Source organism: Neolamprologus brichardi, chromosome 8 (genome assembly GCF_056152115.1).
Source record: "Neolamprologus brichardi isolate AB-2024 chromosome 8, ASM5615211v1, whole genome shotgun sequence".
NCBI lineage: Eukaryota > Metazoa > Chordata > Actinopteri > Cichliformes > Cichlidae > Neolamprologus > Neolamprologus brichardi.
Genome location: NC_142111.1, coordinates 11,624,240 through 11,651,525, shown reverse-complemented (window position 1 = coordinate 11,651,525; position 27,286 = coordinate 11,624,240). Strand labels below are relative to the sequence as shown.

The window sequence follows — 27,286 nt, the reverse complement described above, 5'->3', positions numbered from 1 at the left end:
ATGACAGTTTGTCATGACACACTGTCACACAAACAGGAAGTGTAATGTCTTATACAGTAATTATAGAATAATATTAAAGATTCTTGTGACCTTCTGAAGTTAGACTACTCAAGGCAAGTTTGATGGAGTTTATAGTCACATTTTCTTTCAATTTAAGCAAACCTTCAGAAAAATCTGGTCAACTTGAATCAAGATTTTTCAGAAATATGTGTAAGAGACCTTAATTGCTAAAATATAAAACAGAGAAAAACAAAACCTCTGTTTTATTCTCTTGTAGAAACAAGGAAAGCTGTGCCACGTGATCCAAACTATCCACCCGTTAAAAACGTTAACATTTCACAAAAACTCCTACTCTCGGCATTTTGTTTAAAAAGATTGGCATTGCCTCATCGCTCAGGTATTATGGGCGTTACTCTCAAAGCGTTGTCGTGAAATTTACGACAGTCCTTAAAGGCAACCTCAGCTCATAAAGCGAGCATCAATGTAGTACACCCGCGAAGAGGAAGAGGCGGAGGAGGAGGTGGTTTTCCAGACCCTACTGTAGCGGTTACCGGGTGCTTGTGCGACGTCGGAAGTTAGCCGTCGGTCCTGCTTCTCAGAGATTTCTGGAATTTTGACATCCGTTTGGAGTAACAGGTATGTTTAACAAGCTTTTGACGGTGCTTTTAGTGTGTTGCAAAGAGGAGACAAACGGTCGCATCTTTGTTAGCACTGTTAACATGCACCATCAGCAGCCGTTTGTATGTCCCCAACTCCATGAAGGGCTGGGTGCTCTGCTAGCGAGCACTAGCCACGGCTAACGTTAATTTTCAAACCTGCTGCACTTGGGCAAAACACTAGCTGGCTTTAACCGTCACCACTTGCCTTACTGTGGTTATAGCTAACAGGAACATAACGCTTTCAGAAATAATTTCGATAATTATTAAAAACGTACCATATATATATTTGTATTTTATTTTTATTTTTTTTACTGTCACTGCTGTGAATTGGATTTTACTTTGTTTAAGCAGAACGTATCTTTTTTGTTATTGTTATGGTTATTGAAATGTTATACATCTTTGATAACGCATTTTTTTCGGTTTCTGTATGCGCCAGATTGTTATCTCCACAGTTAATCGCTTTGTTGACTTGTTATCTTAAACATATTTCGCATATCGGCGGCAGAGTGCACAGCTTGATGTTCCCATCCAGAGTTTGGGAATGAGCTGCTTCCACTCCTAAGTTTTCTGCCTGACATGTACACCTCTGCTTAGTCATATCTGGAAACCACAGTGGCTCAGGTGAACTTCGGGTCAATCTCAAGTGAGTTTATGATGTACAAGCGTATTAGACTGGTGATGTCGAAGTATGGCCCTCACATTCCCTCTTTTGTGGAAGACTTTATAACAAAGTAATGCTACATATCTAGTTAGTCATGCTATATGACATCAAACAAATCTGAAAAAATAAATTTAACACCCGCCTTAAGTGTCACAGTCTTCTGTTCAGCATGCTTTTTCTGCAACTGTGAGCATCAATGTCATGGGATTTATCACAGTTTCCAGCAGAAAGTCTGTACCAGTTTAATGTCTGTGACATAAAGCAACAGGGAAAAAAATCATTGGTACCCTGCATGCTTTAGCTGCATTATCTGTATTATATAGTTTACTGGACTAAACATCAAAAAGTGTATTCTGGGCAGATGTTTTAAAGGTACCATTCTTACCTACATTTTGATATCAAATGTTAACTGGGTTTATTGAATATACCACAGCTATTGTACAAAAAAGGAGCTGAATCTGAGGGGCTCAGGTGGAAGCGCCGATTGATTTTTTTGTGGGTTGAGTTGTAAATCCCATCAAAGCATCATGGAGTCTAATGAAGTCATTTAAAAAAGGATCTTGGCTTGGAATGTCAGGCTTATAAGAGACCAGTGTTTTCACAACAAGAAGCTCTTAGTTTTATGAAATAAATTTTCATTGCATTTTTTGCTATTCAAACCTGCACTGTGCATATCTGTCTGACATCACGTCTGAAAATTGTTGTTAAGCTGGATTACTTCAGTCTGTTTAACAATACCAGATTTTACATTACATTACAGACCTTTTATTTTTAATATCTGTCCAAATGAAAACATGGGCAAGTGAGAAGAGCCAGCACATAAGCTTGGCTGATGGGCCCAATGGTCGGTTGTTGATGTTCTGCAGGATATTCGTGTGCAATAACACAGAAGATACAGTGCTTCACATGTTGAATTAAAGTGTTTTTGAGTTCCTGAACAATGTGCACATAATGATTACATTTTCAGTTCTTGTAGTCACTGTACACATTCACCAAGGTTAAAGCCAACATGTTTATACACTAAACACATGTACTGAAGTTAAAGCCAATATGGCATGGTGTCATGTTCACCAGAGTTGTGTAACACACAGGGTTTGTGGGGTTTTTTGTTGTTGTTTTTTTTCTTCCTGTTACTCATCATACAGACAGGAAATGTTTAGTCGAGATAAGCTGAGCTTGTAGAAACACCAAGAATCCGACGGCTCTTGATCTTTTCTTGAACCTCATAGCCGTTTTCTGAGCACAAGTCTGCCCCTGTGCACAAAAGTCATTCTCTCAAAGTTAATGAGCAACAGGAGCAACAACCTTTATTTTCACAACCCGAAACATACGTCTCTGGTCTGGTGCAATGGGCATTCTTATGCTTAACCAACCTTAATGCAGTTTGCTTATACTTTGTTGTGGTGTAAATTCCTCAGTGGTGTTGGTGTTTACCTTTCACCTAGTTTTCACTAGCCCTAGCTAGTTCTTCTTTTTCTGTCTGATTTCAATGCTGATCTGCTGGCAGTGGTTGCCAGTTTTTTCTGGTTTAGTTCATAGATAAAGCAACGTATCTTATCACAGCTCATTATACCCCTTATCTGTTACTTGTATAAATTATACGATATCTTTAAGTTGATCAAAATGCTGTTGTTACACTGTGTCAGCATCTGATAATAGGAATTAAAAGGATTAATACACACCTAAGTACACATTAAGCTCTCAAAAGTTTTAGTCTAGTCAGTGAGATATTGATATTAAATCTAGAGGGACCCGCATAAAAAGGCTCCCTCATGGCACGTGCCTCAGATATGACCTGAGCAGGTGTGCCGTGCCTCTGTTGTCCCTGACAAAAAGGAGCTGAAGTAAAACAGGTGCAGCTTTTTAGAGTACTGCAGATATTCCAGATATGACATAAAGCTCATCACCTCACTGGCGTCTAGTGATGGTGAGAAAATCATGTGTTTTGTATTATTTTAGATGCAGTAGGTGTAGCTTCCACAGGGATGCATTCCAGTGTGACAGTCACTGTACCTCAGGGCATTATCCATAGCCTTTTTTTGTGGAGGAAAATCAATTCCCTTTGTGAAGAGAATCAGTAATTGCTTTAGAAATATCCAGTAACATCAGCAGCCGGTCAGCGCCTCCCCCCATCAAACATCAAATCAAGTTTCAAGCTCACTTTGCATTTGAAAGGAGTTATTTTGAACTTGTCTTTAAAAATCCTCAAATGCACATGATGGATGTGTTCAGCTTAGCATAAGTGTTCTGATAACTCATTTTCAGTCTGATGAATCATCTTCACTTCATTCGCTACCACCTTCAGGCCCCAGCAGCTGCTGTAACCAAGTTACACATGAGAAATATCACAGTTCACAACGTGTAGAGGTTACTGCTGCAATCTGTTTTCCATTTACTGGTTTAAGGGGGCCAGTTGATGTTAAAGAAAGCAGCAGTGGAGATGTTCCTTGTACATGTCCTGGTTGTTGTAATGTACCCCTGGATAGCTAAATCTCATAGCCAAGGACTTGTTAGCAGTTAATCTAATATTTATCTGGCAGACGCTTTAATTTGTTATTGCTACAAAGGGTAATGCCTCAATCAGGTCTTTTATGGTGATTTACATTTGCAACTCCTCACCTATGGGGTGTACTTTAAAGTAAAAGCAATAGCTTAGTAAGGTTTGTTGAGCCTGAAGCCGGAGGGTTCAGTGTCAAGGCCAGACCGCTTTGGTGATTTATGCTGAAAGGTATGTGTTCAGAGTTGTGGATTAAAATGGGCTGTAAATGGAGTGGCTGTTACATGTAGTTGTTACACATTTTCCTAACAATGAAGGATCAGATTGGTTGAATTCTGGGAGGAGACACAAATCCCTTTGGGGGATTGCGTCAGGGAAAGCATCCGGTGTAAAAATCTGCCAAATCAAACATGTGGAGCTGCCCATTGTGGTGACCCTAAAAGTAGCTTTTATTCACTATGAGCATAGATTCATGGAAATCCGTTGAGCAGTACAGCAATGATGCTGTAGTTCAGAGCTTTGCAGTAAAATAGTAAAGTTAAAATAGTTGTTTGCAAATTTGCATGATTAGCCAAACTCTTTCCTTCCAGCGTCTCTCTTTCTTAACCTCATTTGTTGCAACAATGACGCTTTTTCCTGTGATAAAATTTTAATATAATTCTTTGTGACCTCTTTCACATGAGTGAAGTGGAATCAGCTTGTCAACTGTATCAACTCCAAGTATGTTTACTCTGAATTAGGGGTGCCAAGAAAAGTCATCAATAGAGTTCCAATACCACAAGTTCCCATTGCATTACAGAGCATAGAGGCCATATTTCAATTTAGTGGAGCAGAAATATGAATGCATGCCAGTGTAGGTCATGACCTTTATCTTAAAAAAGAAAGTAGTAGAATGAGTCAGAAAGTTCACACTGTTGCTTTTCATTCAGTTCCCTCTGTTCATTCATAGTTCGGACTCATTCACACATTCACATAGTCAGCAGCACGCTGATTGTGACGAGAATTTCTATCAGTGCGGTCGATCACAGCATCACATAAGATTGTTAGTTTATTAGTGTCTAAAGCTTCATACATACATATTTAAACAGTGATTACTACAGTAATGAACAGATGTTTTAACTGCCAGGTTATCAGTGGCTTAATGTCCACAAAGCTCAGTTATAATCAGGCACAGTTCCTCTCTAGGTAACAGATTAATGATAAAAGCATGTTATTATTATGTCCTTGTAAAACAGATATGTGCTTTGACATTGGTCATATAATGATTAACAGCTCCTTCAGGCTCAGCAGGAGGGGAGGCCAGGACAACGTGTCAGGTAGCAGGTTTTTAAGCCTTTCTGGAATGGAAAAGCACAGAATTTGCCTCATCCCAAAGTTAACAGAATTTCGCCGATCCTGTTTATCTGGAAAACCTGTTAGATATTTAAACAGGTTTTTGTTCTTTTGTGCCTGTTTTAAAAGTTGGCACCTGGAATGTTGAATACTTTCGCCTGATGTCTGATTTTGCCTGAGGTTGGTAATTTTCCACACGTGTTCTTGTTCTTGTGTCTAAACACTCGGTTCTCTGGCCTCTAGGGTGTCAGATGACTTTTCTAAATTGTTGGTTAAAGAAAACCTTTCCTCTCCTCTGCTTCGTCTTTATTTCAGGTTCACTGTGCACAGTAATCATGGCAGAAGCCCACCAAGCCGTCGCTTTTCAATTCACCGTTACCCCAGATGGCATTGATCTGCAGCTGTCCCACCAGGCCCTCACTGAGATCTACCTCTCTGGCATGCGTTCATGGAAGAAGCGTATCGTCAGAATTAAGGTATCTTTGTTCGTGTTAAGCGGCATGTCCCTAAAACATTGTTGGTATCATTCTTCCTCTTTTCGTATTACAGTGGTTCCTTAACTCATTACAGTAGCACGTGCATCTGAGCTGCAGTTAAATGTCAGTGTGGCTTTCACCCTGTAGTTTTGTTTTCATTTTAGTCTCATTATGTTTGTCTTTGTATAACAGTTATTTTTAGTTTTGTTTTGAGCAAGTTTTTTTTTTTTCATGTGGGTTTAATTGTCAGTGATGAACACAACACATTACTGCACACGCTTCAGAAGTGAGTGTTTGACTTTCTTTATTTTGTCTTCACTTTGATCACGCTCTTTCAGAGGCGCTTTGAATAATTACTAAAGTTGTTTTGATGTGGTAGCATTTTACTGTGTTGGACACCCACCTTTTTGAGGCTTAAATTTCCAGTTTAATTACTGGTAATATCTTTTATAAATCCAATGTGAAACCGAGCTGGATCTAATTTAGCCATTCATAGTTGAACATTTATGTAATCTGCACCTTAATTATAAGTGAATTTTTGTACAGCATGTCAGTGAAATGACTACAAACAGAGAATAACATGTTTTTTTTCTCTCACTCTACCAGAACAGTGTGATAACAGGAGTGTATCCTGCTAGTCCGTCATCCTGGCTGTTTGTGGTCATCGCAATCCTGGCTACTATGTACACTCGCTCAGACCCTTCAATGGGACTCATAGCCAAGATACAGGAGCACCTGCCAGTCAGGTAACACACCTCATGACTCCTTTAACCCTCCTAAGACCCGAACTCTTACATTGCATGCATTTTTAAATTCTCTTTGCTATTTGGGCTGTTCAGGACCTGATGAATGTAAAGAATTTCTAGATTTTTTTAAATCTGATTTTTGTCTCTGACAAAAATAAGATCCACATATGAGGACATTTGTTTTAAATTTCGATAGAACAGTGTCAGTATAATGTCCTTGTATATATATATCAGGTCCTTGTAGAGTAAAATTTTGTATTTTGGTCTAGACATCCCGAAATGTGATGTCCACATATATGGACGCCAGGTCCTAGGAGGTTAAACAGTGTCAGATTAAGATGATTAAGAGGCACCCTTTCTTCATTTTCTGTGACACTCACAGAGAGATCAGTGTATTAATGAATGAATGTTTTCTTATTAGTTGTTAAATAAACAGAATTAATACTTTAGTTTTACTGTGATTCAATAAAAATGCCAACCAGATATGACACACTTGCATATGAGTGCAAATGTAATGTTTCTCTGGTTTTTGGTCAGATTGGCCAAAAAATACACGTTTTTTTGTTTGAGTTGTAATGGGTTCACTACAACTATAAGCACACTTTAAGGCAATGAGATTGTGTCTCCCTGCTAAACAGAGATCTATGTTTTTTTTCTTGTCTGTTTCTAATAAACAAAAATGCTTGTAATAAAAATATAGTTGGTGGAACCTGTAGCCAGAAGCTAAATCAACATGAATTTTCTTTTTTCTTTCTTGCCCGCTTTTGTCTTAAATATTAAATGTGTCCATCTTCTTTCTTCACTGCAGCATCTGAAGCTTTCGTACTGTCTTGTACTCAAGTCTTGTTCACTCATCTTCTTTTTGTCTCATTTTATTTCACACACACATCATTTCCAGCCAGTCGATGAGTACGCAGTGCCAGGCAGTGGTGTCAGCAGTGCTCTTCAGCACCATGCTTTGGCTAATGCTCATCTTCACTATGCGCCTGTGCCTCAAGCAGCTCCTCTCCTACCACCGCTGGATGTTCGAGCAGCATGGCAAGATGTCCACCACCACCAAAATCTGGGTGGTCAGTGCTTTTTCTTCAGTTTTTCCACTTCCCAGTGTGACATAACTTCCTTCCACTGTCCATCTGGTTTTAGATCTTGTAAAATATCAGGTGTTCCTCTATCATACCAAGTTTATATGATATTTTTATGCATTAGAATAAAGCATTTTTATTTACAGCTTTGCTTTGAGTCTATGAGGCCCTCATTATTTAGCATAAAAATCGAATGTTTATTTATTTTACATGGCATTTTTATCTTGTGAAATACTTGTGTAAATTACTGGATTCAAATCCAAACCAACTACTGTGAGTCATATAGGTGTGATGTGCATTCATATTTACAGTGCGTCTCTCCTTGTGTGTCTATGTCAGGCGCTGGTGCGCATCTTTTCTGGCAGAAAGCCGCTGCTCTACAGCTATCAGGGTTCGCTGCCAAATCTCCCTGTGCCCACCATCAAGGACACAGTCAAGAGGGTGAGATGTCACATGAAGCAGAGGAAATGATAACATGCTGATCACTGACCATAAAACAGATGGTTCTTTTATCACATTCATCATTCGTTTTCAGTTTTTTATTTTTGTTTTTTTTAGCTAGTTAAGAATTTAGTGAAAAAAAACAAAAAACAAGGTTTATATTAATCCACACTGAGCAAAGGAGGAATAGAAAAATAATTTTTGTATTGTATCGACAGAATTAGATATGTTTGTGCTCATATAACTTTTTTTTTTTTTTTTTTATCACGTTACCTGTTTCATTTAGTACTTGGAATCAGTGCGTCCGCTGATGGATGATAAAGAGTATGAACGCATGACCAAACTGGCCGCAGAGTTTGAGAGCAGCCTTGGTAACCGCCTGCAGTGGTACCTCAAACTCAAAGCTCTCTGGGCTTCAAACTATGTAAGTGGTTGGTCACAGTGATCTGGTAAGGTGTGGCCAAAGCAAAGCCATTAAGAGAAAATTTCAAATTCCATTAACAATGTATATCTGTGGTCTGAATTATTTAGCTTGTGTGAATATGCAGTCACTTTTGCTTTCAGGTCAGTGACTGGTGGGAGGAATATGTGTACCTCCGGGGTCGAAGCCCAATCATGGTCAACAGTAACTACTATGGCATGGTAAGAAAGTGTTACTGCATTAAGTTTCTTTAAGATATTTCTGCTCTAAGAGACGATGACCCTAACTCCGGATTGAATACAAGTTGGTATTTTGAGCAAGCCAATAGATTTTCATTTTTCTGCACCATTAAACATATTAAAGGGTAATAGCCAAGATCCGCACTACATAAAGTTTTTGCCAGGCCAGCATCGCTTTTTTGCATTGCTGAAGAATGAAAATACAGTGATGAGTGTTTAATCTCTAAAAATAGGTAACTGAATGAATATGAAGAATCTTTGTGCAAAAGACAAGATGTTTTTTACTCAGAGTTTTTTGTTCCTAGGTCCTGTGTACAAATCATATATAAGCAAACCTTGTTTGAATAGTCAAACAGTGGTGTAGAGAGCATTTGCAAAAATGCAGACAATAAAATCACTGATTGTTGGGTGAAGACCCAACAATCAGACCATCCCTTATGAGCAAGTACTTGGAGACAGTGGGAGGAAAAAACTCGCTTTTAACAGGAAGAAATCTCCAGCAGAGCCAGGTTCATAGAGGGACAGCCAGAATTTTTTGCCATCACAAGTATCGCCCCCTGGAGAACATGTTGGTGTCACTGTTTTTAGAGAAATATCACCTGGGTACTTTCTCCACGTCATATTTCTCTGTGTTTTTAATTAGGGCATGGTGCCAGCAAATCAGTATTTCTAATGTAAACCTCTCCATAACCTTAAACCTGTCACCTTTTAATCCTAGATGTACTCAGGGATCATTTTGTCTGGATGATCCTTACTTTCTGTATCTGTTCATTTTCTCCGCAGGACTTCTTGTATGTGACTCCAACTCCCATCCAGGCAGCCAGGGCCGGCAACAGCATCCATTCATTCTTCCTTTACCGCCGCAAACTCAACAAAGAAGAGCTCAAACCTGTGAGTTAAGCCGCCAGTCCACCCCTGCTGCTACGTATATATGATAGCATTCATTTTTCTTATCTTTGTGCTATAGCAACAGATGGCTTGTTAACTGGATGTCTCATATTTTAATGTTATTTTTCAAACATCAGTGTGTTATGTAATATGTAGAATAGAGTGGGCGCATGAGGCCATCAGTATGTGGTGTGTGTGTAGCATTAATTCTTTCATCCATCTATCCATCAGCGTTTATGTGCCTTGTATCTCCATACATTTTATTTTTTTTGTAAAGACATTTCCCTTATGTTATCATACCATACTCATCTTTACCCCTTCCTTTTGTATCCTTTTCAATCTCTTCTTTACTTGCTTGATTTTTCTTTATTTACCTCCCTGTTTCCCTCTCGCTCTTAAAAAAAAAAATCCCCTCCTTTTCCCTGGCCCTACGTTTCTTCCATGGCTTTCTTCTGTTCTTCTCCCCGTGCCCTCGCCTTCGTCTTCTCCTCTCCGTTTCCCAGAGTCGTATACCAGGCACTGTCATTCCTCTGTGTGCTGCTCAGTGTGAGAGGATATTCAACACCACACGCATTCCTGGAGAGGAGACGGGTAAAGAGACTGAGCAGCATGCACGCGTCAACAGCATTCTGATCCACAGAAATGTCTGAATGCGAAGTCTGCTCCATTTTCAGACTTCATAGCGAGCATTGCTAACACACCTCCCCTTCAGCAATGATGAGGCACACTGAAGGTGTCTGAAGCCTCTGGAGTTTAAGCATGGGATAGAAAATTGTGTCAGTGTGTGTTTGTATGTTTGTGTGGTTCAAGTAAGGCGTTTCTGATTCACTGAGTCACAATGTCTCTGCTGAACAGCTCATCCTGTCGTCTCTCATCCATCTCCTCTCGCCTGCTGGTTTCATCTCAGGTCTGTCTGGGTTTCTAGAGAGACACTGTCTTAAACTAATGCCTTTTTCCCCCCCTCCTGCCCACACATCCTTTCTATCAACCTTTGTTTCCCCTTCCTCCTTTTTCCCAATACTGTTCCTGGTCTGGTCCATACCTTTCTTATTCTACTCAGTGGTTGCTGAGGTCTGCAGTTCCTTGCTGTTCCTATCAGTTTGAGCGGATGTTTGACACTTGTCGAATCCCTGGAATACTAACAGGTAGTATTTATATTCTTACTCAACTGGCCCCAATTTTTTTTCGGTCTCTAAATGCCCCCCCAAAAAGTAAAAAAATAAATAAATATATATATATATATATATATATATATATATATATATAAAAATTGACAAGAATTCTTGTTTCATATGCAATAGTTTGTGTTTGGGCATCATGATATATGACGATCACTCTGTCAGTCATTTCAAGTTACAGATCATAGTGTAAAGAAACCCAAATTTCATTCCTGCTTTTATTATTGCAATTCCACTCAAGCATGCAGGCTCAAATTTGACTATATTTTTTGCAGTTGTTCTCAGTCACAGCTTGGCTTAGGTTAGGTCATTGTAAACCTAATCAGTGAAGTTGTGCTTTGCCCTACACTTGGCTTGAATTCAGTGAGGCCAGGTGTTTCAGTCATGTATGATAATGATGGTTTAGCTTTGCAGTCTTTTTACAACATCTATTTAGATGCTCATGGCAACATCCTGACCATCTCACACCATGTGCATCCAGTTTGCATTGGACAAGACCTGAAATATTTAGAATGGTGTGCTGGGTTGTTGTGAATTCATCTATGTTACAGTGTTTAGCTACACTGAAACCCTACGCCATAAACTTGATGTGTACCTCAACAAAGGTGTAACTATATATCACATTGACACAGGCAGCAACTATTGTTATTGGCTTGTTGAATGCTCCTGTGCATTTGTGGCGACTTTTTCTCTGCAGTTTTCAAATTTGTCAGTGAGAGAATAATCATCACCATCTCATTATAAGGACTCAGACTCCCTGGAGGAGATTGTTTAAACTATTGCAACGGAGGTGTAAAAAGAAGTAGAAAATATGAGGAGCAAATATGTTTTCCCACAGAAATAAGTGACGACAGCAAAGAGAGAGGACCCACGAGGGGAAAAAAGCCCAGCATTTTTTTTTTGTTGCTGTTGGCTGGTACCGCATATAAAACACGGGATTACATGGTAATTAACACATAATGCACAAGCATAATAAACCAAAATCTGATCAGGCTTTTAGGCTACTTTGGAAAAAAAGAAAGGTTTAGAAAACACACACACACATACAGTGTGCATGCATTTATTTTAGGGACACAAGACACCTTAACCTGTAAGTTAAGTTTATCATCTTATGTATGTATTTCCCTGACATTGTGGGGGGGGGTTGTTTGGGTTTTTTTACAGCACCTTCCCACCATCAACATTTTCACATCCCACCTCATTATCTTCACTAAATTCATCACTATTTTACACCACAGTATGTCCACTTTGTCTTTTACCATCTTCTTTCTTCTTTTCTATCCAAAGATACCGTCCAGCATTGGCAGGACAGCGACTATATTGTGGTTTACCACAGAGGGCGCTACTTTCGTCTCAGGGTGTACCAGGCAGGCAGACTTCTGTCTCCGAGGGAGATTGAATTCCAGATTCAGAGGATTCTAGATGACCCTTCACCTCCTTCCAAAGGGGAGGCCAAACTTGGAGCCCTGACTGCTGGAGACAGGTCAGTTTGATTGTTTACATTACCTGCAACATACACCACACTGTAATTCTAATGTAAATGTCTATAATCACTAGAGTTCCCTGGGCTAAGGCCAGGACCAAGTATTTCAGCAGCGGGATCAATAAACGCTCTTTGGATTGCATCGAGAAGGCCGCGTTCTTTGTGACCCTAGATGACGAAGAGCAGGGCATGATGGGAGATGACCCAGCAGCCAGTTTAGACCGCTACGCCAAATCTCTGTTGCACGGGAAATGTTATGACAGGTACTTTTACACTAAAATATTCACTGTGTTATGAAATTGGAAGTCATTAAGTTATTGTTGCTCTGCTGTTGACTTGGTGGAGATTTTCCTGTATTGATCTGTTATTATTGGTCGCCATGCAGGTGGTTTGACAAGTCCTTCACAGTTGTTTACTACAAGAACGGGAAAAATGGCATCAATGCAGAGCACTCCTGGGCTGATGCGCCGGTGCTGGCACACGTGTGGGAGGTAAGGAATACAAAAGAAAACTTGGAATGTTGTTATGTTGCTCTGAGTAGACGCTATAATTTTAGATGTGTTTGTGCGTTTCCAGTACACTCTGGCCAATGACAGCTTCCAGCTCGGTTACAACGCAGAAGGTCACTGTAAAGGAGACGTGGATCCATCCCTGCCCCGGCCAGTGAAGCTCAGCTGGGAAATCCCTCCAGAAGTTAGTTCTGTGTTGAAATTTTTCCATTAAACATTTTCCTAAATGAAGCAAGCTATTGTCATAAAGACGGAAACAAGAAAGTATGGGTGGGCGATATAAACGATATACGATAGAAACGATATAAATTTGGCCAACGATAGAGATTTTGACTATATCGCTCTATCGCGATAGCGCATGTTGATGATGTCATCAGGCTGCGCCTGTTTTTGTCGAAAGCATCACAGCGGCTAAAACCATTATCATCTGCAAATTATGCCGGGTGTCAGTCATAGCAAAGAGATGAAGCACTTTTGAAATATGGGGAAAGCCAAAAACTGCGCTTCCTCCACTTTCGTAACATTGATTCATTAATGTTGAATTCTCTCGCAGCTGTTCTATTCCCATGTTGTTGCAGTATATTAATAACTAACCTCGTATTGTGGATGAATAATCTCAGTTGTTCTCCTGACTGAAGTTTGGCCCGTGTGTAACATCCTGCTATGCGATTGCATTTGTCCCTGACCACCAGAATCTCTCACGTTAACTTTTATCGAGTGGGAAAAAAATTTGGCGTTCATCCTCCAGCTTCACTGTGCTAATGTTATGCTAACATATCTGTGTCGCTAGCAATCACATAGCACAACATTATATACCAGGTAGTCCAACTTCAGTAACCCTGCAAACGTCACTGCTGTTTAGTTTCCTGCCTTCATTTATGTTGGAAGTGGTAGCAGAGCTGTACGTTTTAATTAGTTTCAAAAATCTCAGTCAGAACATGGTATGAAATGTTTAGGTGTAAACTAGCGAGCTAACTTCCTGTTAACTTCTAACTCTGTTAAATTTAATAAATTCTGTTTTCATGGATGCATGGATGTTAAACTTAATTGTTACACCCAATAAAGCAGCAACACTGATGATTTAATTAAAGATGAAAGAATTTAGACCGTTTTTAACTCTTTTGACTTTGGGACCTGAATTGGACGGAGTTTTGGACCCAGATTATTCCGCGAAGCTCCTCACTACAGCAGCCGTAATGCTCTGACAATCCATCAAGCAGTGCGGCTTACCAAAGTTGTACTAAAACATTTTTTAACAGATTTCTGCACTCCAAAATTGGTTCGAGGTCAGTAAGCACAACCAGAATTCATACATAAGGCACACTCTCGATTTTTGAGAAAATTAAAGGATTTTAAGTGTGTGTTATAGTGTGGAAAATACGTTATACAGAAGAAAAGAATATATCGTGATATATATCGTTACCACACATGCTTCAAATTATATTGTGATATGAATTTTAGGCCACATTGCCCAGCCCTACAAGAAAGTACAAGAAATTCAGGGATAACATTATGACCACTGACAGGTGGAGTGAATAACACTGATTACCTCTTCATCATGGCTCATGGCAATGAGAATGTGAACATTTTATCCTGTAAGATGATTTGTTAAAAGCACAAAAATGGGCAAGCACAAGGATTTCAGAGAGTTTGATAAGGGCCAAAATGTGCTAGCTAAGCGACTGGGTCAGAGCATCTCCAAAACTGCAGCTCTTATGGGGTTATAGATCATGCAGAGGTTATACATATCTCAGTTTTGACTGATGTTGTTTTTCACTGTGTGTGTGACAGTGTGAAGAGCAGATCGCTCAGTCTCTGGCTGTGGCCCAGGCGCTGGCTGATGATGTGGACTTCCATGTTTTCTCCTTCCAAGAATTTGGCAAAGGAAAAGTCAAGAAGTGTCGAGTCAGTCCAGACGGCTTCATTCAGATGGCTCTTCAATTGGCCTACTTCAGGGTGAGTGTTCCACTGAAGTTGAATGGCAGTGTTACCATCTGATACCTTACCTAAACATGTAAAACAATGATGAGCTTTAACATAAAGAGAACACATGCAGGTTTAAACGTTTGAGGTCAGACTGACATCTGTTCAAAAGTTTAACCTGTTTAAACAAAGCAGAGTTACATAACTCTGATGGTCCGCATCCACTCTTTAACTTGAGATGTTTAAAATTGAATCTAATTAATACATAATTAAAGGTTCCATGCACTGAAAATGAACTTTTATGAAGCTGTGATTTCAGTTTAAGGTAATAATTTAATTTAATGACCCCAAAACAGACAAAGCGAGTTTGAACCAAACACCCAAAAAGGCTGAAACTTGCTTTGGAGACATGTGAGACTAGTGTTAATCAGTCTTCAAATGTCTGGTAGGATACGAGATTGACAACTTTATTTATTTTTATAGCACTTTTCATTACATGAGAGCTCAATGTGCTTAACACAGAAAGTGAACACATGGCATATGAAACAATTGTACACTTTAATCAGTTGTTTGTTTTTTGCTGTTGTTGTTGTTTTGTGTGGTTGCAGGAACGGGGGACTTTCTGTTTAACATATGAAGCCTCCATGACCCGTCTGTTCAGGGAGGGCAGGACTGAGACTGTTCGCTCCTGCACCAACGAGTCTAGCGCCTTCATCCGAGCGCTGGAGGGCGGAGAGGTGAGAGCATGAAAACCCTCTCCTGATTTGTTTTATAAAACCTAAACACAACACAGCCATGTCACTTCACCACGTCGTTCTCCACCAGGCAGCAGACGTGTGCAAACATTTGTTCCGAGTTGCCACAGAAAAGCACCAGCTACTTTACCGCTTGGCTATGACTGGAGCCGGCATTGACAGACATCTGTTCTGCCTCTACGTGGTGTCCAAATACCTCGGAGTGGAGTCTCCTTTCCTCAAAGAGGTTTGTTTCCATGTTGTGTTTTTGTCTAGTAGCGCTTACACTGAGTTGATGTTAGCAAACTGATGTGGTGGCTTGTGTGTGTTTCAGGTTCTGTCTGAGCCATGGAGGCTGTCCACAAGTCAGACTCCCATCCAGCAGGTGGAGCTGTTTGACATAGATAACCACCCGGAGTATGTCTCCTGTGGAGGAGGCTTTGGACCGGTCAGTACCACCTCCGGTGTTTCACAGACTTTAAATAATTGTTCTAGGGACTGGTGATGATTCAAGTATTTTTGTGCCTTTCAGGTGGCCGATGATGGATATGGGGTGTCCTACTGCGTTTTGGGAGAGAACATGATTAACTTCCACATCTCGTGCAAACACTCATGTCCAGACACTGTGAGTTTAATGCTTTTGGTCAATTTGTAGTCAAATGTCTACTTGGAGTAAGAAAACCAGATGTGTATTTTAGTACTTCATATGTAAATCTAGAATTGTGTTATGCTCCCTTATGCCTGTAGTTATTTACAGAAAGACATGGTTGTTCACTGCACAAGTAAACCTTTAAAATGTTTATATTTTGTTATGCAATAACCATTCTTACTATTATTTCGATTTTTTAAAAAGGCATAATATGACATTAATCTTTTATTGGCTCAATTTTGTTTCGTTTGCTTGTTTGTTTTTTAACGCTATGCTAATGCTTTTTCCCCTTCCTTCTCCTTATTCTGTGCTCTTCGTCTCTCCTTGAAGGACACTCATAAGTTTGGTGATCGGATCAGACAAGCCCTCCGTGATCTGCTAAAGCTGCTGAGCCCAAGCCAAACAGAGGCCAGCAAAACGGAAGAGAGCCAACCCAAGGTCAAGAAAGAGCAGTAGATATTCAAATCAGAAGATGTGATGCTGAAGGGAACATGTGCAGGCATTACAATATGAAGTGAAGAAAGGTGGGTTTTTATTCTTAATTTAGTCTGAGGCATTTATAGCCAGGTAGATGATATTCGTGAGACAGCTCCACTGGAAAATGATAACAACGGAGGTGATGTTTTTACTGATATGCATATGTTTGTGCGTTTATATTCGCTGTGCGATCGGTGCATGGAGCGAGAAAGGGTCAGCAGAGTTTGGTTTTAACAGTGAAACAACTTGAAATGTGCACGTGTAAATGAAAAGTACAGTGGGGCCAGTACACATCTCAGTGTTAGGATGGAAGATACTAACTTCACCTTATTGCAGGGAGTAAATGAATGCAAATTTCTGCAGTGTGTTTTCGACACAAGTAAAGATAAAACTCTCCTCTGTTGTTGGATCTGTTTGGGAAAACGCTGTGGGATGTTAGTGTGAATTTTGGAGTATTGGCATGGGGAGAAAACATGATGGACTGTTGAGGTGACTTCATTTTCTACCATCTGAATGCAAAACTGCTGTAACGATGACACCAGGTATTTTAGAATCATGGAAGTCTGTGACTTCTCAGTGTTTACTCGATGTGTATAAATTGCTTTTTACATACACAACTGTAATGCTGTACTTAAAGCACCAGGCTGGTTATACATGTAGTGAAGATACATGGCTATTTTAAATTAATTAAATATATCCAGTGCCATATTTTTATTTATTTTTTTCTTGGAGGCTTAGTTTGTATTCACTAAGTTTAACTTAGTTAAACGTAGACATACAATCTAGTTATTCAACTGCTATAATTGTATTTTCTATTTTTACTTTATTGTTACCACTGTTTAAAAGCACCATAACAATGCAAGTTGTATTTATGAACATGATGTGCAATTATTCAGTTCCACGCAGCGCTGCAGGTCAGACCTGGATTAGATGTAAAGTGTACCTGTGACACAGATTGATGTTTTTCTCCACTTACTGCTGCCTTCTTTGGTTTTTACTCCAGATCAGCTTCTCTTATTATGTTGTTCTCATGAGCCTTTTTAATGCAATATTACGAGGGGAAATAAAGATATTCTTAAAGAAAAAACTAGTGGTTTTTTGTTTGTTTGTTTGTTTGTTTGTTGTTTGTTTTTGTTGCTTTGAAACATCTCTCCCCCAGTTTAGCAGATTGCTCATGAAGAAACCTGTTGGGTGTCTGTATATTTCTGTGCAACCCTCAACACCAGCGCTGACTTACTTGCCTCAACTGATATCACCAAATAAATTTATGTTCAGGCTATTTTTCTCACAGACAGTGCTGTGAAAAAGTATCTGCCTTTTTCCTTTTCTTGCATGCTTCAGATCCTCAAACAAATTTTAATAGGCAAAGATAACCTGAGTAAATACAAAATGTAGTTTTTAAATGACAATTTGATTTATGACGGGGGGAAAAGTTATTCAAACCTACCTGGCCCTATGTGAAAAGCAATCGCCGTATTTGTTTAATCACGAATTAACTTTGACCGCATTTTATTTAGAAAACTGAGTTTAATTTCATTTACCACAAACAGATTTGAGTAGTGCCAGACCTGCTGAATCAAGAAATCACTGACAAAGTGAAGCAGGCTAAATGATCTCAATAAGCAAACATTGACACCCACAAACATTTTGCAGCAGGATAAGATCCGAAACACACCAGCATGTCCATTTTTTCATGGTCTAGTCAAAGTCCAGACTTAAATCCGATTGAGATGCTTTGGCATGACCCTAAATGGGCCGTTCATACTTGAGAACCCTCCAGTATGACTCCTTGACTTTTAGTAGAGCTTTAAAAAGTAGAGTAAAGAACTGACCTCCTTTAAAATAGCCTCACTCACAGCCAAGTCACTCAAGTCCAAGGATGACATTTTTTTTAATGTTTATCATTGGCTTCACATTTCTGTTCGCAGTTGCTGACGCTTTTCTGCTTGATGTTGTGCTGCTTCTTTTTTTGTTGTTGCAGAAGCTACACATAGAATCAAGTAAGCATGTGGTTTTTCTTATAAGTCTTCAAGTCATCTTTAGGACATCATTTTAAAATAACCAACACGCAGTAACTAACAAAGAAAGGATGTATTTATCAATAACTCTTTGCAAAGAATAGAAATGTACCCTCTATATGCTTACCATTGTAACAGATAAATGGTTTAAGGTAAGTACAACCTCTGTCCCAAAGTGCTTTGAGAGGAGGACTGCACAATGAACAGACTCCATCATTATTTGGTTGATCAGTGGCCCAGTATCTGAAGGAGCTGTCGCTCTGGTCTGACCATTTCCACTCATCGTTGAACAAACCGATCCAGACTGAGGACAGCGAGCCATTGTTATTGTCACTGATTATTTGCTGCAATGCCAGAGTTTCAGTGTCTCCCCCTGCACTGGCCAAGTCTTTATTCATCACTCGACAATCTTGTTGGGCGTCAGTCCAGCTCTTCTCTTGAAAAACAACATACAACCCAACGGAGCCAATGTCTGTGAATAATTTTTACACAGAAAAATTCAATTACATGTAGAAAACAACATATCACTGCTGGCTTTTATGCTGTTGGGTAACAATATAGATGAATTTGAATTCAGGCGACTGGACAATGAGGGCAATAATTTGGAACTTTTAACTGTATTCTCATAGGTTTTATATCTTTTGTTAAAGACCTCACCCATTGCCATTCATACAACAGCAAAGTATTTATGCAATAGATAAACAATTAAAAGACAGAAAAATTCCTGATTTCCTCCATCTATCATTGATTTTTTATTATTATTATTATTATTATTATTATTATTATTTATTTATTTTATTTTTTTTTTACAGTGGATCCATAGTAATAAACAAGCAAACAAAGCACAAATACACTGCGGTTCCAATGTTTCGAACAGTTTAAACACATTTCACATCTTTTAAACACACAGTGGCATCAAGTTGGGGTTTTAATTTGGTTTGGGTTTTTTTGGGCTTAACAATGATTCTTTTTCCAGAAGCTGAGCGGTAGGCTACATCTTACTACCCTTCATCTCTGTGACAAAACTGTCAAAGATGGGGTAGAATAAATGGGAATGATGCGCTGGAAAGCTAAAGAAAACAGTCGTGTTTTCTGAGGTTTGTTCTTTATCCTTGTTTATTATTTGTTTTTGTTTTTTGCATTTGGTTTCTTCATTGCTCTAGAATTGTGATTGTTGTTATTGCTTAGTGTTATTTCTCATTGTGTTTTTGCTGTTTTGGTTTATTGTTATTGCCTGTCTAAAGTCTCTGTGTATTTCTGCTGGTCTCTTTGTTTAGTTTAGCCTAGTTTAGTGTGTGTGTGAAACAATTAGAATATAGTATATAGCCAAAAATATTTGCTGAACTTGAACTTGAGTGACACAACTTTTTAAAACTATGACAATGAAATAATGCTTGAGATCAACGTTGCTTTTTTAAATTTTCTGCTGTCTGCTTAAACACTGACACTGATTATTCGAAGCACTATCTGAAGAGGTCCAAAAAAGTGATATTTAGAATGTTGTCAATCCAATAATAACTGCAAGAAACACAGTCTTAAATACCTCTATGTAGCATTATTATCACTGTGATCTTCAGAATCTATTGACTTTGAATGAGAGGTCAGAGGTCAGATGGAAAATAATATTTTTAATCTTTTCATATGTTAAGAATACACACCACACTTGTAAGAATTATTATTTGTAAATTATAAGGCTTTTTGTCAATTTCCAACCAATAAATAATTATATTGACCATGAAGGCCTTGGCAGATTTAATTCTGAAGTCCAAATTTACACATTCTGAATGTCTTTTGACAATTTATTAGTGTGAGCTAACACCAAGCTGCACCCAGATCACTCATTGCAATTGTTTTTTCTTACCTGATGGCCAGATCTTTCATAGCAAAAGATACAGTGCGCTTCTGCAGGTCGCTGCTTTTTGTCCTTCTGCCTTTCTGAAAGTCTATTTTTTTTGTCCATTTCATAGTGTGTTGGTGTTTTTACTGATGGCCTATGGAATACATATTTGCATTTTTATAAACAAATTTAGCTGTGAGGAGCTGAGCAGGATGTTGTAAAGATCTAAACTGATAGATGCTATCACAGGTGCCAAAAACGTGATGTAACCAACACACTGTATTTCAATTGGGTGGTTGAAATGATCTTGTTTTATTACCTCTCCTCTATCTGTCTGTGTTCCTGCCACTTGTCTTTCTGTCTCTTATTTCAGCAGTGAGGTCACTCACTGTCATCATAAACCTTAAAATGGGACTGACAGTAATGAGAGTATTCTTATAAAAATCTTATTTTATTTACTTATTTAATTTTTAACAGCGTGACAGTTTTCTTTTATTCTATGTGGGAGCAGCTGACAACCATGAAAACGCATTTCTTTGGGATTAAAAAAGTGTTATGATATGAAATGAGAGGTGTTTCTTTCTGGCTTCCTCCAGAGATGCTGATGTTTTAGTTTCTTCAGTCAGACTTCCTCCCTCAAATATTTCTTATAGATCCTCTCTTATAACACTATCACCATTTTCACTATTTTATCTTGAGGTACACATATTTCCTTATATAAAGAAAAGTGGCCAAAGCAGTATTCAGATTGCTGTATTTATAAAAATTATGTGAAATGATCCAGTGCTGGGATATGGATTAGATATTAATGTGTGATAATAGTAACACTTTTTTTCTCCACTTCTTACTGCTTTCTTTTGTTTTTACTCCAGAGCAGCTTCTCTTATTATTTTGTTATAGCTGATGCAATATTATGAGAGGAATGAAAATATTTTTAATCATTATATTATAATAATCGTAGCCTATGTATTTGTTTCCTATTTGATCCCGGACCAGTCTTGATGAAATTTTGAATAAACATTGTCTCGCGTGCTGTCAGTGCCAACATCTATATGGCATATGCAAATATTTTATACAAATCCCAAAGACAAACAAAGTGATTCACTATGTTTCTTTATTATAATGTTTTAAGACAAAAGACAGCATGTGAAAAAAAATAGTGAAAGTTCATGTCTACCCTTAGGTAGGTTACAGAGTAATAAACCAACAGACTTTTATCTAACTTTTAATGAGTATTTAATATATCACATATGCATATTATATTTGCCACATGCTTAAAAAAAACCCTCCAAATGAAAGCATTCCAAATATGATGTGAGCAGACTTTAAAAACAAACAGTAAAACAAAGTCTCCCTTTATCTCTATTCGTTTAACGCAAGGCTAGTTTTGTTTATTCTCTACATGCAAAATCGTGAGTAATTTTTCACTGCAGGAAAACTTCATGTCGTATTCTAACAGGCATCCTTGATTTCCTTCTCCTCTTCCTTATGGAAAATTTTCCCATCAGGCTGGACTCTCCACTGAACCTTGGCATTCTGGTATTTTGATTGGATCTACGGAAGCATTCAAATGAGCTAGTTACAGTGTGTTACGATTATAAGTGCCTGAATCCAGTAAAAGTGACTTCTTGACTTATATCAGAGCTTTTAAAAAGACACATTAATGGAACAATTTAGAGTAGAGAACTGACCTGCTGCAGAATGGCATCACTCACACTGAAGTCATTTAAGTTCAAAGATGACTTAAATTCCACCTTAACAGTTCTGGTGTGTTTTATTTCTTTATTGGCAGAACCTTGACCTTAAAATTCACATGCATTTAATTTGTTAAATAAGCTGGAAATAAGAATGGCAGTAACTAAAAAGAACAGATACATTTGTTCTCTATAAAAATAAACAACGAGAAGTCAAAAAGGTACATGATACACTGTGGAATTATATTCTTACCCTCATAGCAGATGAAGGGTTTAGAGTAAGTACAGCCTCTGTCCATGAATCCGTTGAGAGATGGACTGTACAATGTACAGACTCCATCGTTGTTTGGTTGATCACTGGCCCAGTATCTGAAGGAGCTGTCGCTCTGGTCTGACCATTTCCAATCATCTCTGAACAAACCGATCCAGACTGAGGACAGCGCAGCGCTATTGATTACTTGCTGCAATGCCAGATTTTCCACCTGGCTCCTCGCACTGGCCAAGTCTTTGTTGTTCATGCGACAGTCCTGCTGGGCATATAGCCAGCTCGTCCCTTGAAAAACAACATACAACCCACTGGAACCAATCTCTGTGAACATTTACAACAAGAAAGATTAAAATCTAAACAAAATCACTCAGAGAGCACAACTCTCCTCGAAGGGCAAGGGCTAAATAATAATTTTATGACAACATGCTGACTTCTGACCTTTGATCTATGAACATGAATAATTACATAGTAAAATAGTTTATTTTATTTGCATTTATGTGAAAGAGGAGCTGTGTGTATTTTGAATGATCTTTCCCATGAATGCACTGACCTTGGCATACATAAGGAAGCGTTGTTGTACAGGGTGCGCTGAACCATTTCCCATCATCCCTCATTCCTCCACAGTTGTCAGTGGAACTTGGTAAACTGGCCCAGTTAGTGTATTCAACTACTCCATCACTGATCTGAGTTTCTCCCACAGACCACAGCCAGGCTGCTGGGCCTGTTTGTGTCAGGCCGATCCACATCTCTGCTGTCACACCACTGGCTGATACCATGTTCACCAGCCTCTGCATGTCATCCTGGCTGCCAATCGTGGCGAGGTCAGTGTAACTGCTCCTGCAGTAACTCTGGGCATCAGCCCAGATTTTAGCCCCGTTTATCAGGTAGAACTCCCGATGAGTGGGAGAACACAGAGTAACATAGCCTGTACAGGTGCACCAACCAAACATCAAACAAAGGAGGACTGCATCATCATAACACTGTTTAACCTCAGCATGAACATTTCATCATAAGCAGTTAAGAAAATGGATTCATGAATGGATTTCATCACTTATGACACTTACCTGAAACTAGCAATAAAATCACTGTAAGGACCATATTTTCTCTAGGATGTAAAATAGAAAATGTTATACAATACAATAAAATCAGTTTGCATTTGTTAGCCTACTAAAGTGGTTAAAGAATTTTTAATTCAGTGGTAGTCCACTCAGTCTCAAACTTTTTAAAACCCATGAAACTGAAGCATTTCCTGCCTTACTTCATTTAATGTTACAATCACAAGTCTCTGAATGCAGAGCCAGAGCATTTAACAAATGTGCCAAAACAAATGTATGCGACAACAAAATGAAATAAATCAACCAGTCATCAAAGAAGGTGACAATATTGTGTTCTAACATTTTGAGGGACTTTTTTCCCCTTTCAAAGCATAACTGGCATCTTGTGCTTAATCAAATCAATATGGAAGTAATACAGATTTTTTATTTTAAAGTTGTTTTTGTTGTTAGGTTTTGTGGTTAGATTTACAGGCAGAAGTTTTAAGGACAGTGCTTAAAGCAAATAAAAACAAGGACAGATGAGTCACTTTGGTAGCATCCACTTATTTTTTAAATGTATTTCAAAGACACTTATTTTTTGGTTTTAAATGAATTGAAGCTATTTTATTGAATAAGTCAAATATGTTTAAATGACAAATACTAAACTTTAAGAACAGAATTGTTTGTTTTTTCTGGAAGACACCAAATTTGAAACAATTTTGTGAATCGTTTAATTACTTACATAATTACTCTTATGTCCTAACTATACTTGTACAGTATGGTTAGGATCCATAACCATAACCATAGTAAGAATTGGCAACAACAACTGTCTATAACTGCCTACGTCTGCATATCTACCCTGCTCCCTCTGATAAATCACCTAACTGAGCAGCCCCATTATGTGGATACAATTACCAGCCACACCTAGTAATGATGAAAAAGAGGTTTTAAACTTTGACAGTTAAAGATTTCTTTCTTTTGTATAAAAATCTTTGGCTTTTTCACTCTTGAAAAGTTCAAATAGGATTAATATTACGGACAACCTGATACAGAAGAACACATAGACTGATTAGAGAATTACAAAGAGACACAGATGAGAACAATCAAAGAATAAGCAGGAGGACAGAGACAGTAAGTAGAACTAACAACAACAACAACAACAAAAATACACTACCTTAGAAAGTAGAACAGGCACCAACACAAAGACTCAAATGTATTAACTAAGAATCCAAAACTGAGTCCAGCAGAAAATCCAGCAATCCTGAGACGATTCATATACAGATTTTTTCCAGGTCAAGTGACACTTTACATATAATTTAACTCTCCATAATTCTCAGAAACATTTAAATTACATTGATGCTTTAGCATTACTAATGTGTTTGTGTTGACAACACCTAACATCATGACATGGCAGCTGCTGTCCACCCAGATGATCAACTCCCTGCTATATTTTTAGAAACAACTCTCTTCTTACCTGATGGGAAGATATTTTATTACAAAGGATTAAATGGACAAATAGGCAGTTGTTAATCCTACTTCATTCTTCCACGTATTAGTGTTTTGTTTGTTAGCAAGTAGCCTTTGTATTTGTCTTTATGAAAATGAAGCACTGAAGCTTAGCAAAGATGCAAAAGAATATTTGCCTTCCTTAGGACAGGATGCTTATGCAATATGATTTTTAATATATATATATATATATATGTATATATAATTTTGCAGAAAAAGTAAGGAATTTGTGTTTGGTCTATTATGTCTTTGTTGTATAATAGACCTGTCTTTGTTGTTGTTGTTAAATCTTGTACGGTTGGAAAGCCATGCATTTGTGAGTTGAGCAGAAGAGTTGAGTATGTGGGTTGCGCCTATGAGTGTACATCTATGCCACATATGGACTACAAGTCCGCAAGTTCCGAAGGGAGACACGAGAAAAGGTGGTTGAGACCAAGAGAGCACAATTCCCCCTGAAGTGCAAGGGCTGAAAATATAAAAATTGTGCTGTACAGTTCTCTCAATGCCTTTTCATATGATACATTGCTTGACATGGTTTCTTGAAATTTTTTTTCAAGGTGAACTTTGATCTTGGGTGCTAACAATCAAGGTAAAATGCTTAGCCAACCTAGGTACTCATGTCCCCCAAGGCCTAGTATATTGTTGTGAACATTGAAGACGATCAATAAAAAACTGTGGGTAATATATGTGTCATGACCCTGTGCCTTCTCGGCTGACTCTGTATGGCTACAAGTGTTTTTGTTGTGCTGCATCTCTCTCTCCCCTCCCGCGCACTGCGCTCTACCGGGGCGGAGTCATGACGGCTCCAGCCCCTGGCTCGGACACCTGCAAACAATCATCTCATCTCATTCACTTCTTAAGGCGGCTGCTGAGAGTGCTTCCTCGCTGGATTATTGTGTAACACTCGTCAGTGTCATTCCTAGTCTGAGCTTTTCCCCGAGTTTCTTTCGTGCCGCTGCTTACCTGTTCTTCCTCCCTGTGCCAGATTCTCGCCAGCCTGAGGACCGCCGTTTGGTGAGCTAAAAGCCGGAGTCCGAGCTACCTGAGCTTCAGTGAAGGATTGTGTACATAGCCGTCCCCTTCCCGTGCCTGTGTTTCCCGGAGACCCTCTTCCTGTGCCCCCTCACCTGTATATATCCGCACCTGGTGTCTGCGTGTAATAAATTGTGAACTTAAGCGACGGTCTGCCTCCGAGTCTCTCCTGAGCCTGACAATATGTTTTTACTGATTTTCACATTTGGTGCTTGATTCGCACTGAAGGAATCAAAACTATGAATGAACACATATGCAATTATATAGTGAACAAAAAAGTGTGAAATAACTCAAAACATGTTTATTTTGGGGGGATTTTTCAAAATAGCCACCCTTTGCTTTGATTACTCTTTGCATTCTCTCGCTTAATGAAATGGTTTTCCAACAGTCTTGGAGGAGTTCCCAGAGATGCTGAGCACTTGTTGGCCCTTTTGCCTTCATTCTACGGTCCATCTTATTCAACACCATCTCGATTGTGTTTAGGTCAGGTGACTGTGGAGGACAGGCCACTTGGCGCAGCACTCCATCACTCTCCTTCTTGGTCAAATAGCCCTTACACAGGCTGGAGGTGTGTTTGAAGTCATTGTCCTGTTGAAAAATAAATGATGGTCCAACGAAATGCAAACCAGATGGGATGGCATGTCGCTGCAGGATGCTGTGGTAGCCATGCTGGTTAAGTGTGCCTTCAATTTTGAATAAATCCCCAACAATGTCACCAACAAAACACACCATCACACCTCCCCCACCTCCTCCTCCCTGCTTCACAGTGGGAAACAGGCATGTAGAGACCGTCCGTTCACCTCAAACAAAAGACACAGCAGGTGGAACCAAAGATCTTAGAAATATGGTATCTAACCAGATTCTTACTCTCTATGGCATTACCTTGGCCTCCAGTAACACTGTGAGGAACCTTGGTGTCATTTTTGACCAGGATGTGTCCTTCAATGCACATATTAAACAAATATGTAGGACTGCTTTCTTCCATTTGCGCAACATCTCTAAAATGAGAAATATCCTATATTAAGAATGGATAGATAGTTCATGCATTTATTATTTCTAGGCTGGACTACTGTAATTTGTTATTATCAGGATGTCCTAAAAACTCCCTGAAAAGCCTTCAGTTAATCCAAAATGCTGCAGCAAGAGTCCTGACAGGGACTAGAAAGAGAGAGCATATTTCTCCTGTTTTGGCTTCCCTTCACTGGCTTCCTGTTAAATCCAGAATTGAATTCAAAATCCTGCTCCTCACATAGGCCTACAAGGTCTTAAATAATCAGGCCCCATCTTATTTTAATGACCTTATGGTACCATATTACCCTATTAGAGCACTTTGCTCTCGCTCTGCAGGCCTACTTGTTGTTCCTAGAGTATTTAAAAGTAGAATGGGAGGGAGAGCCTTCAGTTTTTAGGCCCCTCTTCTGTGGACCCAGCTTCCAGTTTGGATTCAGGAGACAGACACTATCTCTACTTTTAAGATTAGGCTTCAAACTTTCCTTTCTGAT

General features: G+C 38.9%; 2 protein-coding genes across 6 annotated transcripts; one reads left to right on the top strand and one right to left on the bottom strand.

Moving 5' to 3' along the window:
* Positions 1-366: 366 nt before the first annotated feature.
* On the top strand, positions 367-17,458 carry LOC102784489 (carnitine O-palmitoyltransferase 1, liver isoform). Of its 3 annotated transcripts, none has more exons than XM_006805742.2 (19): positions 367-636; positions 5,465-5,625; positions 6,232-6,371; positions 7,270-7,441; positions 7,793-7,894; positions 8,181-8,318; positions 8,459-8,536; positions 9,338-9,445; positions 10,503-10,587; positions 11,908-12,103; positions 12,178-12,366; positions 12,489-12,594; positions 12,680-12,796; positions 14,404-14,568; positions 15,144-15,272; positions 15,361-15,516; positions 15,604-15,717; positions 15,802-15,894; positions 16,249-17,458. In XM_006805742.2, the coding sequence occupies exons 2-19, from the start codon at positions 5,485-5,487 to the stop codon at positions 16,372-16,374; spliced, it is 2,355 nt and encodes a 784-aa protein (XP_006805805.2). In that variant the 5' UTR covers positions 367-636; positions 5,465-5,484; the 3' UTR covers positions 16,375-17,458. The 3 variants fall into 3 exon arrangements, with proteins under 3 accessions (XP_006805805.2, XP_006805803.2, XP_087701560.1); XM_006805740.2 differs by lacking the exon at positions 10,503-10,587 and adding an exon at positions 9,946-10,033; XM_087845434.1 differs by lacking the exons at positions 367-636; positions 10,503-10,587 and adding an exon at positions 9,946-10,033 and having other exon boundaries at positions 5,401-5,625.
* A 4,244-nt stretch (positions 17,459-21,702) lies between these two features.
* LOC118455422 (secretory phospholipase A2 receptor-like) lies at positions 21,703-25,821 on the bottom strand. 3 transcript variants are annotated; one of them, XM_087845432.1, is made up of 6 exons: positions 24,421-24,521; positions 23,277-23,317; positions 22,763-23,137; positions 22,198-22,533; positions 21,942-22,051; positions 21,703-21,804 (listed from the first exon to the last, which is right to left on the bottom strand). In XM_087845432.1, exons 1-6 carry the CDS (start codon positions 24,519-24,521, stop codon positions 21,703-21,705), a joined length of 1,065 nt encoding a protein of 354 aa, XP_087701558.1. The 3 variants fall into 3 exon arrangements, 2 of the variants coding, with proteins under 2 accessions (XP_087701558.1, XP_087701559.1); XM_087845433.1 differs by having other exon boundaries at positions 21,942-22,030; XR_015719490.1 differs by lacking the exons at positions 21,703-21,804; positions 21,942-22,051; positions 22,198-22,533; positions 24,421-24,521 and adding an exon at positions 25,716-25,821 and having other exon boundaries at positions 23,103-23,137.
* Positions 25,822-27,286: the final 1,465 nt, after the last annotated feature.

Bases quoted from the DNA above. Each gene is read 5' to 3' on its own strand.
- LOC102784489 (XM_087845434.1), top strand. From the start codon at position 5,401: ATGACTTTTCTAAATTGTTGGTTAAAGAAAACCTTTCCTCTCCTCTGC. The intron at 7,895-8,180 runs GTGAGATGTCAC...TGTTTCATTTAG, and splicing joins TCAAGGACACAGTCAAGAGG to TACTTGGAATCAGTGCGTCC. The intron at 12,367-12,488 runs GTACTTTTACAC...GTCGCCATGCAG, and splicing joins CACGGGAAATGTTATGACAG to GTGGTTTGACAAGTCCTTCA.
- LOC118455422 (XM_087845432.1), bottom strand. From the start codon at position 24,521: ATGAATCGTCTCAGGATTGCTGGATTTTCTGCTGGACTCAGTTTTGGA. The intron at 23,318-24,420 runs GTAGTGTATTTT...TTTACATCCTAG, and splicing joins TGCCTGTTCTACTTTCTAAG to AGAAAATATGGTCCTTACAG. The intron at 22,052-22,197 runs GTAAGAATATAA...GTGAATTTTAAG, and splicing joins ACCCTTCATCTGCTATGAGG to GTCAAGGTTCTGCCAATAAA.